This window comes from Prunus avium, chromosome 1, assembly GCF_965620075.1.
Source record: "Prunus avium chromosome 1, drPruAviu1.hap1.1, whole genome shotgun sequence".
Classification (NCBI taxonomy): domain Eukaryota; kingdom Viridiplantae; phylum Streptophyta; class Magnoliopsida; order Rosales; family Rosaceae; genus Prunus; species Prunus avium.
Genome location: NC_142284.1, coordinates 60,099,496 through 60,115,663, shown reverse-complemented (window position 1 = coordinate 60,115,663; position 16,168 = coordinate 60,099,496). Strand labels below are relative to the sequence as shown.

Below are 16,168 nucleotides of genomic sequence, written 5' to 3'. Positions count from 1 at the left end.
AGAAACAACAGCAACAAACAAGTAGACAACCAAGAAAATTCTAGGGAAAGAGGAGGATTTTAGGGTTTGAGTTTTCCTAGGAGGGGGAGAGAAATGGACTGATGAGGGGTGAGTGTCTGAGAGAAAAAAAGGGTGAGAGAGGTGAAATGGCTGAAGAGTACAGTTGGGGAGGAGATGTGGAGGAGATCTGGGCCTACATTTGGAAAATCAAGAGAGGAAGGGCAAACCAAAACAAACAGAAAAAAAAAAAGAAAAAAAAAAGGAAGAAAAGCCACACTAGAGGGTGGCAGAGATGCCGTCCCGAAGGGCGGCGACACAGCCACCAACTGCTCAGAAGAGGGCGGTGGGGAAGGAGAGAAGTTCTAGAGAGAAGGGGAGCCTCTCTCTAAAGCTCTCTTATCTACATGTATGTTTGTCAATTGGCGTGCGAATATTTGCTCAAAACAATTAGACTCTTCATTTCCTGAAAAGATACCACTAAAGAGAACAGGGGTGGAAGCCTTTTGGACTAAGACAGATAATGTATTCATCCAATTTTCCTTGAGTACCTTGTTGTTGAAAAAGTAAGTCGATCGATCGATATGACACAAAATGAGCATGTAATATAAACATACACTCTTGCTTGAGCAACACAAAATTGTTAGCATTATGAATATGACTGGCAAAATTAAGTTTTCTTTTGAGCGCTCTAAGCTCAATTCGTATATGAATTCACGTTTTTCATATTTATTACACTAAATATAAATCCAGTTAACAAGAGGATACGTGCTCCCGTCAACAAGTAGGCAAATCATGAGGTGGTAGAAGAATTTTGTTTTGAGGACTAATCCCATTTTTCACTAGGAGCACCACAGTCATTCCCCATGTTTGGTGGCGCTCTATGTGACAATGCATCAACCACACACCTGCATCAACCATACAAATAATTAGATATGAATTTTTGAAATTTTAATGAAGATCATAAACAAGGTTAAATTATGAAGATTTATTATAATAAAAAATGGATTGTTGACCTGGATTATCAGCTCTGAATCTGATTGCAACCCAACCATTCTTAGGAACCCCAACTGTAGTCTCCTCTGGGGGATCAACAAGATTATAACTCAAAGGGTCTTTCTTGGGATTGAAGTTTCCAAAGCCCCAGCCAACAACACAAAAGCTATATCCATGCAAATGCACAGGATGGTTATCACTTGCTATAGGACATTAGTTCCTTGCAAAACCAACTCAACACTTGCATTGTACTCCAAAACCACCACCTTCGTGCCGTATGAAGGCGTCAACAGGTTCTCAGGAAGATCTTCACCGGTATAATTAAATTCCTTTGGGGGTTTTTTGGGAAAATTGTTCTCGAAAACTCCCGGGATCTTATAGTAGTAAGCTTGAAGTATGTCGATGGATGGGGCGACAAAGCTTATGTTGTTCACACTGGCAGCAAATCTTTTACCAAAAGGACCAGTGCATGGTTTGTTACTACAATTAAGGAGGTTGACTGAAATGGTGAAGAAGAGGTGGGTGTTTACATGTAATGGGACGTTGGTTGGGTGATCTTTTGTTGCAAGGCTCCTGATTCTCTTGGTGAAGTCAGTTGATGCTTGTGTTCTATCATAAGGGGGCAGATGTGGAAATTTATAATATGGGAATTTGGGAGGTTCATGGTATGAAGCTTGGTATTTGAGAATGGCCGTTGTCATGGTTTTGTCAAAACCAGCTCCAATGGCACTTGAATATGCTCTTGCAGCCATGAAATAGAAGCTTGGGGGTTGGTTTGCTTGTAATAAAACATCCATGGATTGGCCAGGAGCTATCATAATGTAAGAGGTCTCAATTTGTTTGCTTGTAATAATACTTAACCCATGCAAACGTGTGTGTTAGGTTAGTTAGTTAAGGCAATGTGTTCGTCCACTTGTATTTGAGTTCGAACTCCCTTCCCGTACATTAAAATAGTTTAGAATATTGCCCTTGTGAAAAAAAAAAAAAAAACTTAAGACATATACATATATGTCTTTGTAATTAAGTTGTTCAAATTAAATTGTTATTTCTTTATTAAGACTATCTATGTGTATATGGATTTCCTGATGAGTTTGGATATATATACCTGATTTGGAGCATGGATAGAGATGGCCTGGTTTCCCATTTATGGTATATGCATCTGACAATATAGGCTCTCCTCCTGTTATATTTGCATTTCTTGGTATCTCCATTACATTTTTCTTCCAACATTCACCTACACAACAAGAAGAATATTAGGGTTACTGAAGAAAGCCTTGATGCTTTGAAAATATATGTGGCGAAAGCCATGTACATATGCAAACGCTATCAAAAGCCTTGGTGTTTTGTAGTGTCGAGTCGACGGACACATTCCTTTTGTTTACGCTATCTCGTACTTTTAATAACGTTTTCGGAGTACTTTCTATGTCAATCTGTGTTGTATTATGGATTCCCCAAAAAAAATTATTTAAAAAATTCCTTTTAAAGTAAGCCTATCTAGCATCAAAAGAAATGAGGTTGATTTGGATAGAAAAAGAATTTGGCAAATAAGCTATAGTTTTTTTCGGAAAAGTCATAAAAATACTATAAATATAATGTATTTCAAATTACTACATACAATACAACGCAATATTACATACTATGAATTCAATATCACTTGGTATATACAATGAATGATTTGAAGTTGATGGATTTCTTCTTCTATATATATATTTCTTTCCCAGAAAATACGAAGATGATATATAATTGTTTACTCTTTATGCAAACAATTTAAAGATATTATCAAAATCTCCAGATTTGACATCCCCTTTTCCAAATGGAGCCAAATTAATAGGAAGCATATTATTGTCACAACTTTGAGGGTTTAATTGTAATTATTTTCGTACGTACCTAGTATGATTGGAACCTCTGCATAGGGTTTGGAGAAGGGATAGTGAGAACCAGGCTTTGGATAGACCAAAATGGCACCATGAACTGTTGCTCTTGCCCATCCACTGTGTGCATGCCACCACATTGTTCCTTCTTCTGTTGTAAACTCAATTTTGTAAGTGTGCTTGTTTCCTGGCCTAATCGGGCACTGTGTAATATACTCAGGTCCATCCGACCATGGATTTCTTGGTTGCTTAACTCCATGCCTGCAAATTAAACGTACATTAATTATAATCAAATTGATCATCATAACATGTATATTTATTTATTTTTGAATGCAAGCGATAGTCTAAAACTACAAAGAGGAGGGGATTGCTCACGCACACAGACACACTACAAAGTGTTATGGGGTTAAAAAATGTAGTCTACAAGTCAATGCCAATTTGCATTGGGCTAGACCCCGTTGACAAAACATGTATATTTATAAAATTGCTCAAGTAAGCCACGTACCAATGAAAAGTGATATTGTAGTTTGCCTTGTTATCGACCTTAATGATCATTTTATCTCCTCTGTGAGCTTTCAAACTTGGCCCTGGAAATTGCCCATTCACAGTCAAGATGTCCTTAGTGCTACATAGTCGAGTATAAGAAGATGACTTCACCTGCAAAAGTGCGTGCAATTTACAAACATGATTGTAGAGAGAGAGAGAGAGAGAGAGAGAGAGAGTACACACCACAAAGTTATGGCGATGGGTTTTCCCATTTGCTGCATCAAAAATAAGAAAAAGTTGGAAAACAGAGAAAGCAAAATGCACTATGCCATTAGCCATAGTAGGGGACCAGATCAGAACTTTCAAAGGCCAGTATGGTGCTCCAAACCTCAGATTGTTACCAGACTTCTTGTATTTCTACTCCCCTTCTTCTTCTTCGTGCTCTTTTCTATTTTTTCTATCTGGACTGTACCAATTAAGAACAATATCCTTTCACATGCCTCATTTCCTCCCATTATGGATTTTAGTCTTCAAAATTTACATCTTTCTTAAATAAGCTGATCTGGTTAAGAAAGTTAGATGCAGCGAATACATAAAGAGGATTTCACTAATAAACCCATTTTAACATGACATAATATACAAAAGCCCTTAAAGAACCTATTTGGAATGAAAAATCCAAAACTAGTCACTTGTTATTTTCTAATTGGTTCTTATTAAATTTTAACACATTAAGAACCAATTAGAAAATGGCAAGTGGCTAGTTTTGAGTTTTTCTCTCCAAATAGGCTCTATATATATGAGTTTTTGTATAATATCTCATGCTAAAATGAGTTTTTGAATAAATATCTAATATATAAATATGAGCTTTCTGAATGGATTTCACTCAAAATAATATGTTGAGTGTTTTCTTTTGGAATAAAATTATTTTTGTGAAATTTTAATTTTTGTTGGTCAAATTGTTCAAAAAATTTAATCATGAAGTTATTTAAAAAGATTGAATGAAGAAAAGTTATCCATAAAAAAAAAAATTGGACTTAAACCATTCTTAAACAATTTAATAAAGTTGCGGAATTAAAATTTGAGTTCGGAGGGTTGGGAGAAAAAACTATTTGAGTCCGGGCAAAACCCAAATAGTTATTTTTTGAAGAGAGAAAATTTGGATTTAGCCCCTCATAAGTTGGAGAAGACCTAAGGGAGATCAAAAAAATTTTGGAAAATGCTAGGGAGACCAACTTGGGAGACCAACTTGGGATACCAACTCTCTAATAGAGCGTGGGATCCATTGCATTGGTGGGCTCCGCCTCTATTAGAGAGTTGGTATCCCAAGTTGATCTCCCAAGTTGGTCTCCCTAGCATGACCCAAAAATTTTATGGTTTATTTGTAGACAAAAAGAACCTAGCGTCAAATATTGATCTATTTGTGTGGTAGGCAATTTAGTATTTTTTAATATGGGAAAGTAAGTATTTGTTGTATTTTTAATAAAGATTTGTGTTTAGTGAGTACGTAAGTGAATTTCCCAAAAAGATTTCAATAAAAAAAAATTGGTCTTTCTGTCGCCGTTCATCTCTATGCTACTCCGTCTCTTTCATCTCTCCGGCTACGTGTCTCTCAACCCTGCGACTCCGTCTCTGTTTCAGTCAAAGACTCGAACCCATAACCGCAGAGGCGCACACCATCAGTCCGGCGTCACACCGTCCTCAGGCTCTCATCTCTGCGACTCTCTCTCTCTTCTGGCTCGCTACTTTGGGTAATTTTTCGTTTTCCTTCTTTTCCTCGTCAATTTTTTTTTTTTGGTGATTCACTGTTCTTTCTCAAACTTTGCGTATTCAAATGGCATAGGATCATCTTGCTTAAGCTCTGTTTTTCCTTCTCCTTTTTATTCTCTCTGAAAAGATACTATATTCTTTTGCATAAACCGGAAAAAGTTGAAGTATGGACAAATTATATAAACTAATTGCATGCTTGTACCGTAAATTGCTTAATCTTTTGCGTCTCTGCATATTCTTGATTGTATTGAATATGAATCTTAGCCATACATATTCTTTGCTAATTTCTGTATAAGCTGAAATTGAATTGAGTGATCAAATTTCTTAGCTGACACAAGTTCTTTTTCAGGCTTTCATTGTGGAGATCTGGTGCCACAAAGTGCACTGTTCAAAGGGTTTTGTAGAGAATTTACTCAGATAGAGAAAGGCATGGCTGATTCCAAACCTACAACTAGCATGAGATGCCATCATTGTGCTGGTCCTCTTTCTAAGGAGATGGAAACTAGCGGGTGGACCGTTCCACCTCTTATTAGGGATAGCTTTTCTATGGTATTGTTATCTTCTTTTCTTATTTTACCAGCCGCATACATATATTGGGAAATTTAGTTGGTAAGTGAAATTTGGACTGATGATCTTGTGTGGTGATTGTGTCATGGTACAGATTGGCTCTGCGGTTGGTGGCACAGCAAGTGCTTTTTATGGATTCAACCATGGTAATCTATTTTTCGTTTTCTTTATTCAGTTTTATTAAGATTATCTACTTTCATCCATTGGCGTTCTTGGTGTATGGTTATTACGGCTTGTTCTAAACTGTTATTTATTTCCTTTGGCATGATGACATTCTTAAATGCTTTGAGTTGTGGAATAGAGTTAGCTTTTTGGGCTCTTCTTAGGCCTCAGTGTCTAAGAATTTGTAGGCATCTGTGATAGTTATGGCAATAGAGCTTAGGTGGTAGTCTACTTTGGAAAAAGTTTTCTTTGTTTGGTTGGGGTGTCTGTTTGACCCTGTTATTTGACAAGCCAGTTTGTTTTTAAGCCTCAAAATGTATGTAATTTCTGAGTGGTGACCCCAACTCCTCAAGAACTAGTGTAATATGCAAAAAAGATTTCTTATTGTAATGGTGTTATGTTATTTTGAATATGTACTGTAAATACATAAGGGAGCTGGATATCACTATATGCTTGATTGTGAAATTGATATGATGTTTGTCTTGGTGGTGCTTTGATTGTGGACGGATAAAAGGTCCATGATTGACATAAGGGTAGAATGGTTTGAGAACTGTTATTTATGTAGGTTGCATAGTTTTAGTGTGCCCAAAAGACAAACGGAACTTCGCCAGTGTTGTTTTACATAATTTCCTAAACTTATGCTAGGAATACATTAGAATTTAAGGGATTAATCCTGGAATCAGGCTTCAATGGCAAGTTGCAAAACCCACCTCCAAATGTGAATTTTGGCACATAAACAAGGAGTGCACTATTGGTATTGTGTTGAGAGTGCATATTTGTATCACCTCTTGGTAGTTAAGATCTTCACCCCTCCTGGAGGTGACATTTCTTCCCTTAGAGGTGGTACTATAGTAGATTTAAGGATAGAAGAACCAAAATACCCATAGCGGTGTCTAACATTTTTACTTGAAATCAAATGCAATACTTGGTTGAAGCTAGTGTGCCTCAGGAAGTGGGTTAGTTGTGCTTGAAGGTATTTAGACAAGTAGATACCTAGTAATAGTGCAAGTTACAACTTATGTTTGCGGCTTCCCGGTTTCATATGACTGGTGGGCTTTTCACAAACTCAGGATGTGGGGTCTGACTGGACACTTAGTCCCTTTTGTCCTAGTGTGGAATGTATATTCGTAAATTTTCAAATTGCCTATCCCTGTATATGAGATGTGGTTAAGAAAGAATATGTTTGCAAAGACAGAGTGATACAGGGCAGCGGCTATAAGCTGCTGTCCAGCGGGTAGAATAGGACAAAATAATAGTTGAGACGGAACCCAGCGATAAACTGTACAGAGAATAGGTGGATAAAGCAACAGAATAGAAGTTGGAACGAATATAATTGAGTTCTAGGGCAAAGAGACTGAAAAGAAGCTCTATAATCTGTAATTTTTGAATAAAGTTGATAAAGATCCTTATTACAACTCTTAACTAGGCTTATAAAGCCATCAAACCCTAGCATAAATGTGTAACCTGATTGAAAAGGAAAACTAAACCAAAGTCAGGAAAGTGAACCAAATCCTATTTGGAATAGGAAACTGAAAAGAAGTAACTAGAACCCTAGCCCAATAGACTACCGGGCCCAAGTACTCTTGGAGAGCCTTGTAGATGCTAAGGCAGTTCTTTTGTAGTGTATTGAAAAGATGGTGATCAATCCTAATGGATGCACATTCTCTAATGTCGGTTCGAAAAGGATCATATGAACTTGACTGAGTACTTGTTTTCAGGTTCGTGTTTAGGAAGGTGAAATGTGATACTATTTACATTGACACCATGCCAGTATCTTCTAGACTCATTTAATTTGGAAAAGAAAGAATGCTGGAGGGATCAAGTCCTAATATAAGATTATGACATAATTCTGGAATTTCCTAGGAAGATATTGATTTCTGAAATTTTCAAGGAGAAAATTCATTACCTGTACAAATTTCGAGGACAAAATTCTTGAAGGGGTGGTGGAATGTACTATCTTGTGCAAACTTTGTTCCATAAAAATGTGGGATGTCTTTTCATGCTTATTTTATGCATGATTAGGGCACCTGAACCCATACATATTACTATTAGGGCCTAAAAAAAAATTGTGAGACAGTGAAATGTCCATCTTTTGGAATCCTCCACTTAGTCACCAATCCTGGTTTTCAGGCATGACAAAACGAATTTCATGATATGATATTCATTAAACATGGAAAAGCAGAGCTGAAGATGTTCTCTCATAAAATATTTCCCTCCTTAGCTATAAAAAATTAATTTGATTCAAGTATCTTAATCCCTTTGTACATTGCCATGGCTTGTACATGTCATAAGATGTTATTGGCAATCAACAATATACATACATGTCTGTGTTTATGCTTTTGTTTTTGGTCTAATGACTCTGTTTATGCATACATGCATGCATTCTTGTGAACTTCTGTTTCTACCTTTCATGAGCCCAATGCAATTTTTGTTTTGAGGTATTGGCAGAAAGGTTTATTAAAATATTAATATCTAATTCTATCTTCGTTATTTTTTTCTTGGTGCAGTGATGCCTGTTGTTCGGAGATGGGTAAAAGGGCCTATGTGGTTACATTTTTTCATTGGTGTAAGTTCTTCAATTCTTTTTCTATTTTCAAAATACCTTGCTTCTTATCCCTAAGGATGAAAATGTCAGTATCAGTGTATTTTGATGGAGAAAATAAACTTTGAATTTGAACAAAACTCAGGATTGTAAAATGGTGGGTACTAATTTCCTTGTTTGGGTTCATAACATGGAAAGAAGCTTGACCTTTGGGATTTATAAATCCCAAGTTTAAGTTCCACCTAAAAGTGTTATTTCTAAAATCCCAAGACTTATTCTGGTTTATATAAATACCATATTGTAGTTATGAGATGGGATATTAATGTGAAAATGAAAATTTTACATTGTGTTAGTTGCGTTTCGTGCCAAATTTGCGGGCTGACTTAATATTATATGCGGAGTTAGGCTGTTGAACTCTTGACCAAAAAAAACAAAAGAGTTTGGCTGTTGAACGAGGAGGCCATCCCAAATGATGTGATGTAGCCCTGTATTGGTAATTCTGTACATGGTAGGCCAGAGTTCTTTTCTGGTTATCTAGAAAGGTTCTGTTGAACTTTTTGGTTGGTGGATTTCTTGTCCCTGCTGGACATTGTACACTGTTGGCTTTTGCAATAAATATTTGTTCCTTATAAGGAAAAAATTTGGGCTCTTAAATGTTTCAGGATTATATGTTTTTATTTATAGACATATTTCAAGATTATATTTCATTCGATTTGTTCTATTGATATCTTGGACATCTCTTTATATTCTAATATACTTGTTATTTTTTTAAATGAAAACTTTTTTAATATTAAATTTGAGAAGTGTTTTCCATTTTAAAAACTGTTTTTTGTTCGGTGGCAAACTCCTCCCATCGAATAGAGCTTCTCCAATTTGGAACTTTAAAAACATTTTTTTTCTTTCTCATTTTCTAAAAGGTAATGCTTGTTTTCTGAAATGGAAAATAGTTTTGGTGTGTAACCAAATGGCCCACATATTACATTCTCGTTATATTTGATGAAACAAATAGCCAATGCATGACACATGATGAAAATTTATTCTGGTTGATAGGAAAAAATTAAATTACACTATGCCTTGCCTATATTTGAACAGTTGGTTCTTCATGGGTTGCATTTTGCAATTTATTTTTGTTACTCATCTGCATGTGTTTGTGTCTGTGCATGTGTACACGTTTCAATCTATGTTCCTAAAACTTTAGAGGTTTTGGGTTGTTCCTGAACTTGCTTTGTTGCGTTATTTGTATGTGCTAAATTTTTCTATGCTTACTTTTAAAAAGATAGTGAATGACATAAGTCTTCCTTTTGCAACTGTAGGCTCCGCCTGTGATTGTATTCTCTTCAGCTTGTGCAGGTTTGGCAGGTCAGTTATTGTTTTGTTATATTATGTAAGATCATCAATGTGGGCTATTTGATTAGCTTGTACCTACTTTTGCTAATGTCTAGTGATAGTAATTTTGTTGGAGAAATAAACTAATTAAAGTTAACTTAGTCTGGCTGTAAATTATAACAGATGAAAAATCCGAATTTTATATAATAAATTAAGTTAATTAGCATATAATTTAAGAAATAATAATAAGATGAAAAGAAAGAATAAATGTGAATGATTGAACTGAAAATCTTGGGATAAAAAAGACTGAGAATGATTAGATAAAATAGATTAAATGAACTGAGTATGACATTGTAGTGATAGCAATAGACACATGTTACTAGCTTTCATTGAACATGATAACCAAGCGAACAAGCTCAATCAAGTCTAAGTCATCTAAGTTACTTAAACAGCCTAAAGTACGAGTTGTAGCTGAAATCAGAACCAACATGTGCAGGTACCATTGATTGACAGACTCTGACATGTTTTGCTCAATGAAATATGCCAAATCAAAATCCATGAACTTACGAAACACACTAAAATTTCTGGAGCTTTATAACGGTCATCACAGCGTAGTTTCGAAATTAGTGCTTGTCGTTGGTGTGAACTTTGAGATGTTGCTTTCAGCTTTTAGATCCGTTTGTCATCATTTTTGTATTCACTGTCTGGCACTACGGTGAGGGCAACACTCAATGTGTGTAAAACTTGGATCTTGTTTTACAATTCTGCAAACCTCTAATGGAGCTGTTATTTAATGCCTTTTGGAAAATCTACAGGTGGGGCTGTTCCAGCCTTGGCCCAACTTGCTTCTTCCTCTTATCGTGCAGTGGTCTCATCGTCCTCATTGCCGCCAACATCTGAAGACGAGAAGATTCACAAGTCCAGAACTTCCTCTACTCTGTAATGTACAACAGCTTTATGCAAGCAAGTGCACGTGAGGGAACCATCAAGGCCACCTGTGTAGTTGTCCACTTCATCGAGGTGGTTCATGAAGTCCCGACAGCGTCAGGCAGACACAAGTTTTGGTCATACAAAGTTATCATGCAAATACTTGTTGGGTAAATCTTTATGCTATGGTAATACTTTGCTTTTGACTTATTTTTCCGACCACTTTATTTTCCGTGTACATGTAAATTTACTGGATGTGTTGCAAAGGAAAGTGCGCTAAGATCCAATATCTAATCAGACAATTGTTAGGCCAAGCAAGTATTTCTCGATTGCGGTTTATAATTGCTTAACTGGGCATGTAAACTAAATGAATTAATAAAACTCCAATCCAACTCGTTTAACTATTTAAAGGGGTTGAACTTGTTTTGGCAATAGTTAAAAGAGTATGACGCTCGAGTGATTTTGGTGATAGGCTCGCGGTCCTTCTGACATATATGTTGCTCACATGACTATGACTGGGTTTCAAGGTGTGAAAATTAGTGTTGTGATAGGTCTATAGTAAGTGCGTTCATAAGTTGTATCTCCCATCCCATGTGTTTTATATAAGGCTTATTATCACAAAAGGTCCCTAAGGTTTACGAAACTATCAGATTGCATCCTTAATGTTTTTTTGTGTCACTTATGGTCCTCAAGGTTAGTATGTCTGATCACAAATGGTCCTTGCCGTTAGGTTCCGTCAAAAACTCCGTTAGTTTGCTGACGTGGCATATATGCATATCACAAAACATCCCTGAGGTTAACACATCTATCACAAATGGTCCCTGCAAATTTTTTTAATTTTTTAATTTAAAATTCATAAAATTTTGTTTTTGTTTTTTATAATATTTAAAAATATATATTGTATTTTAAATACATATGATACTATATTTTTGAAGATGAGGGCTCCACATATATGCCACACCAACAAACTAATGAAGTTTTTTTTAAAAAATAATCTAAAATTCATAAAATTTAAAAATGAAAAAACCATTTATATAAGGATTTTAACCTTGAGGACCATTTATAAACCCTAAACCCTTGATTTTTTTCATTTTTAAATTTTATGAATTTTAAATTAATTTTTAAAAACTCCATTAGTTTGTTGATGTGACATATATGTGGAGCCCACATCTAAAATAATATAGTGTCATGTGTATTTAAAATACAATGTATATTTTAAAATAATTTAAAATTCATAAGATTTAAAAAAGAAAACCAAAATTTTATGAATTTTAAATGAAAAAAATTAAAAAAATTTGCAAGGACCATTTGTGATAGATGTGTAAACCTCAGGGATGTTTTGTGATATATATATATGCCACATCAGCAAACTAACGGAGTTTTTGACGGAACCTAACGGCAGGGACCATTTGTAATTACACATACTAACCTTGAGGACCACCAATGACACAAAAAAACATTAAGGATGCAATCTGATAGTTTCGTAAACCTTAGGGACCTTTTGTGATAATAAGCCTTTATATAATTCTCTTCTTAAGCATACATAGAGTACATGTTCCATGTTATCACAGATCCTACGCATTGAAAAAATAGTTTTAAAATTTTCATTTCAAAAACTAATTAGGATTAAACATAACCATTTGATTTTGAAGACGTACCTTAAGACCAAGTTTTATTTTTATTTTTTTTAATACAAAGCGATGTTGGGGAACGGAAATTGAACCTAGGACTTATGATGCAAAGGTAAATGTTTTTGAGTGTTGTTAAACGAACCCTAAAATTAACTGAGTACACTCTATAATCTAAGTACACCATAATATTAAAATCAAAATGTAAAATTAACTAAGTTCACCCTATTTAACTTCCAAAAATACCCTTGGCACACCCTAATACACTTTATCACAAGGAGCCATATAATAACCATCAAGCTGGGCGACTGAACAAAGAATATAAATCTAATATATATAAAAAATAGTAGAATTGACTTTATCCTAAAATTTCAAGTCTCGTTCATTGTGGATGTGGCCTTAAACTTTGTATATCGTCACTTATCATGAACTTGATCAAGGAAAGAGTGGAGGTCTTTTCACCCAAATCTGGGGCAAATCCTCTGTCAAACCCAATTTGGGAGAAGTAATATGATTATCTCATCTATCATCTTGTCCATCACATTGTAGTGTTACATCGCCTCAAATAAACTTGGGATTTCCAGGACATGAGGAACCAGCAAAAGAGAAAAGCCATATTGGATATATGGACGTTTGTCAATTGTGAAATCATGGCAGATCTAGTACTGCAGCGATGACAGTGGTGCGGCTAGGATGATGTTAGGGTTTGGTTTTTAAACAAATTAATTAAATAAATTTTAAAAACATAAAAAAACTGATTAAATTAAAATAGAGATGATCCATGTCATGTGACACATCGGTTGGTAATAAAAAGTTGGTGTTTAAGTTGGTGTCCGTAGCATTACTGATATTAAAATTACATTTGTTTCACAATTCAATATATCCTTTTTGGTCATTTTATATTAGGGTAAATTAGTAATTCAATAAATAGTTTGGTAGTAAGGTGTACTCAGTTAATTTTAGGGTTCATTTAGCAGCACTCATGTTTTTAACCACTTAAGTCACCAGCCCCTTGCTAAGACCAAGTTAGTATACTGGCCTGTAGGAAAAGTAAGGGTTTATTGCTATATTTTAACAAAAATGGATCAGCAAATTCTTGAAAAATGAATTAGAAACATTTTTTCAATGCGTAGGATCTGTGATTAAAAAAAAAGAAAAAAAAGAAAAAAGTACATGAAAAATGGATTAGAAACACTGAAAATTGGTTGAGGCAAGTGCTCGACACTCTGTCCTCAAGATAATTTACGCCCCACTATGGTGCTCATGGTTGATCGGCACTTGTCTCCCAAAATACAATGACCACGTCCTTACGATTATAGCACTCCAAATCATAAAGCCCTAGCGAACCACGATTGTGTTGAATACTCTCTCATACGAAGATTCAAACTCTCTATTACTAAACAAGTGACTCACAAATGCTTTGAATGAATTGAAAGTGAGGTTTCTGTCAACTATGAAAAGTTGAAGGTTCCAAGATTGTTGGGTTGTTGTCCAATTGCTGGGATTTCTTAGGGAGATTTAATGTAATGCTTTTTTGGTTGTGTTTGGGCTTAATTTCCGCGCACCAGCGCATCTGGCTATTGGCCCATATCGATGACAGGAGTTTGGGCTTTGTTTTACCAAAATTGGCAGTCAGCCCATGATGTTTTAAAGAAGCCCAGACCATTTCGAAAAGGAGAGATTGGAATCAAAACCAATCGCAAAATAAATTTCCACAAGTTAAAGGTTAATTACCATTAGCTTAATTGTTACTCAGCTTCCAAATCTTTTCCAAAGGGCTCAAAGTTTGATCATCACTGTTGATCACACATTCATAAATCAAATCAACAGATAATGGGGAGGATTTTTCTCCTAACAGTGCCCATGTGACCCCAATGACAAGACATCCACAGAAAGGGGGCAGATGACGTGTAGGAGAGTTGGTAGAAAGGCAAAATCAAAACCCACTCCCCATAACCATTTAATGCCAGAAAAGATGGCCAAGTTTTCTTCCCATATTCGTGAGGATTTCTCGTCAGTACAAAGCTGAGTTTATAGGAGATAAACAAGAAATAAGAGAGTTGGTTGTTAGAAAGTCAAAACTGATCAATCTTGAAAACTAACCCTTGATGGGGGCTTTTCTTATCAGATTAACCACTACCCCTTTTGTGCTGGAGCAGAGGATCCTCTCAACAATGTGTCCTCCAGAGGACAGCAAAAAATCCAATCAAATCAAAAACTCTCAGTCACACTGACAAAGTCAAGCAAGATCATACGATCCCAAAGCTTTTAGACTCAGAAACAACCAAGCTCTTTGGTTCGCAAGAATCATCCAATCTCTGACAAAGTAGGTAGAACTCAGACTTCTGACCACAGTTCAGTTCAAAGAAGCAGCTCACAAAGGAAACGAGATTTCTCTCTTTACAAATTTGGTTCAGAACAAGCGAATCAAGCGGAATTCAGGTTTTTCATAATATGAAAACCTCAACAAATTTACAAAGATGCCTTAAGGTCTCAAAATCACCATAGTAGCTCTCAGGTGATCCACACTCAAGCAGAACAAGTACTAAAGTGTAGTTCCAGATCAGCAATTGTCAGTCCAACCACCTCAAGCCCAGTCCAGACTGAAGAGATCTCAGTTCTGTTTATTCGATGAGCCTCTCCATGGCTAAAATTGATTGAAGCTCTGCCAATCTCAACATTAGTATTAATTTCCAGCTAAACCCCATCAGTTGAAGGTGCTGACGTGCAATTCCAGCGCAGATATATACAGTCTAGCCTGAATCACACGCAATAATCCAAGCATAAATTGAAGTACAATGTTCTGATGTCCTTTCGGACTTGGCAATTTCTCTTTTCTTTGATTATGTAATAGATAGTTTAACTTTGAACTAGTTTATTTTATTTTTCAACACCTATTCTAGCTAGAATTACTAGTTTTATTGTGGGAAATTTTAAAGTCCTCAACAAGAAAAGAACTTATTCGGGAGTTATTCCTCACCCAAATTCACAATCACTTGATTAAAGTCAATAGCTTGGGGCATAAGTTATTTATTTTTCATAAGTCTGTTGGGGTTTTAACCACTAACAGTGGCAAGCTCGCGCACAAAAGAAAGTTGACTTGTTGACCACTAATGGTTTTCAAGCCAATGAAGAACTTTACCCTATCACCACAAGAACTACATCAAAACGGGTAAACAGGTTGGAAGCAAATTCCCATATGTTCGTTGGAAGAAAATTCGCATATCTTTGTAATTTTATCAACGCTTAAACATTTTCTCCAATTCAGCAATATTGTTAACTAGTTGTATTACTTAATTCTATTATTTTGTAATTAAAACTAATCGTGCCAAAACTTGTAGAACATAATTGGTTTGGTGAGTAAAATAAAAAACCTGAAACCTCATAGACCAAATCAAACGTGACTCCAAGTACTACTGCCCATTCGTCCAAAAAAAGGTACTACGTTCTATACAAAAGAACACTCCTAGACTCAATTTCTCCTCTCTTTGCCTTTGCCTGTATTTGACGAAACTGGCATCGATGGTGTTTGGGAGAAGAATGGATGAATGAGAGGAGTGGGATACAAAATGAAGAAGAGAAAAAGATGTATGATGTGTTCAGTTTAAATTCCTTATATTAAATTTTAATGAGGTGATATGTGTAGGACGAAAGTTAAACCGCTCATGATAGAGAAAATCATAGTAGAGAATTCGGATCCCAAATAAAATCACCATAGTCTCATCTAAATTAAAAAAAATTCCAATGTAAAATAATAATAAAACTAGAATTATTTTTAAAAATTAAAAAGAAACAACCTCTCCTCAACACCTCGCCTTAGCAAAAGAAAAGAAAATATTGGCAAAAAAAAAAAAAAAAAAGAAGAAGCCAAAGTAAAACAAATTACAAAAAACAACCCT

At 35.5% G+C, this 16,168-nt stretch overlaps 1 protein-coding gene and 1 pseudogene across 1 annotated transcript; one reads left to right on the top strand and one right to left on the bottom strand.

The window, feature by feature from the left end:
- Nucleotides 1-774: 774 nt before the first annotated feature.
- LOC110767033 (laccase-14-like) lies at nucleotides 775-3,689 on the bottom strand (annotated as a pseudogene).
- A 1,165-nt stretch (nucleotides 3,690-4,854) lies between these two features.
- On the top strand, nucleotides 4,855-10,955 carry LOC110767048 (uncharacterized). The gene is made up of 6 exons (XM_021970472.2): nucleotides 4,855-5,098; nucleotides 5,467-5,666; nucleotides 5,779-5,830; nucleotides 8,354-8,412; nucleotides 9,702-9,747; nucleotides 10,530-10,955. Exons 2-6 carry the CDS (start codon nucleotides 5,547-5,549, stop codon nucleotides 10,655-10,657), a joined length of 405 nt encoding a protein of 134 aa, XP_021826164.1. The 5' UTR covers nucleotides 4,855-5,098; nucleotides 5,467-5,546; the 3' UTR covers nucleotides 10,658-10,955.
- Nucleotides 10,956-16,168: the final 5,213 nt, after the last annotated feature.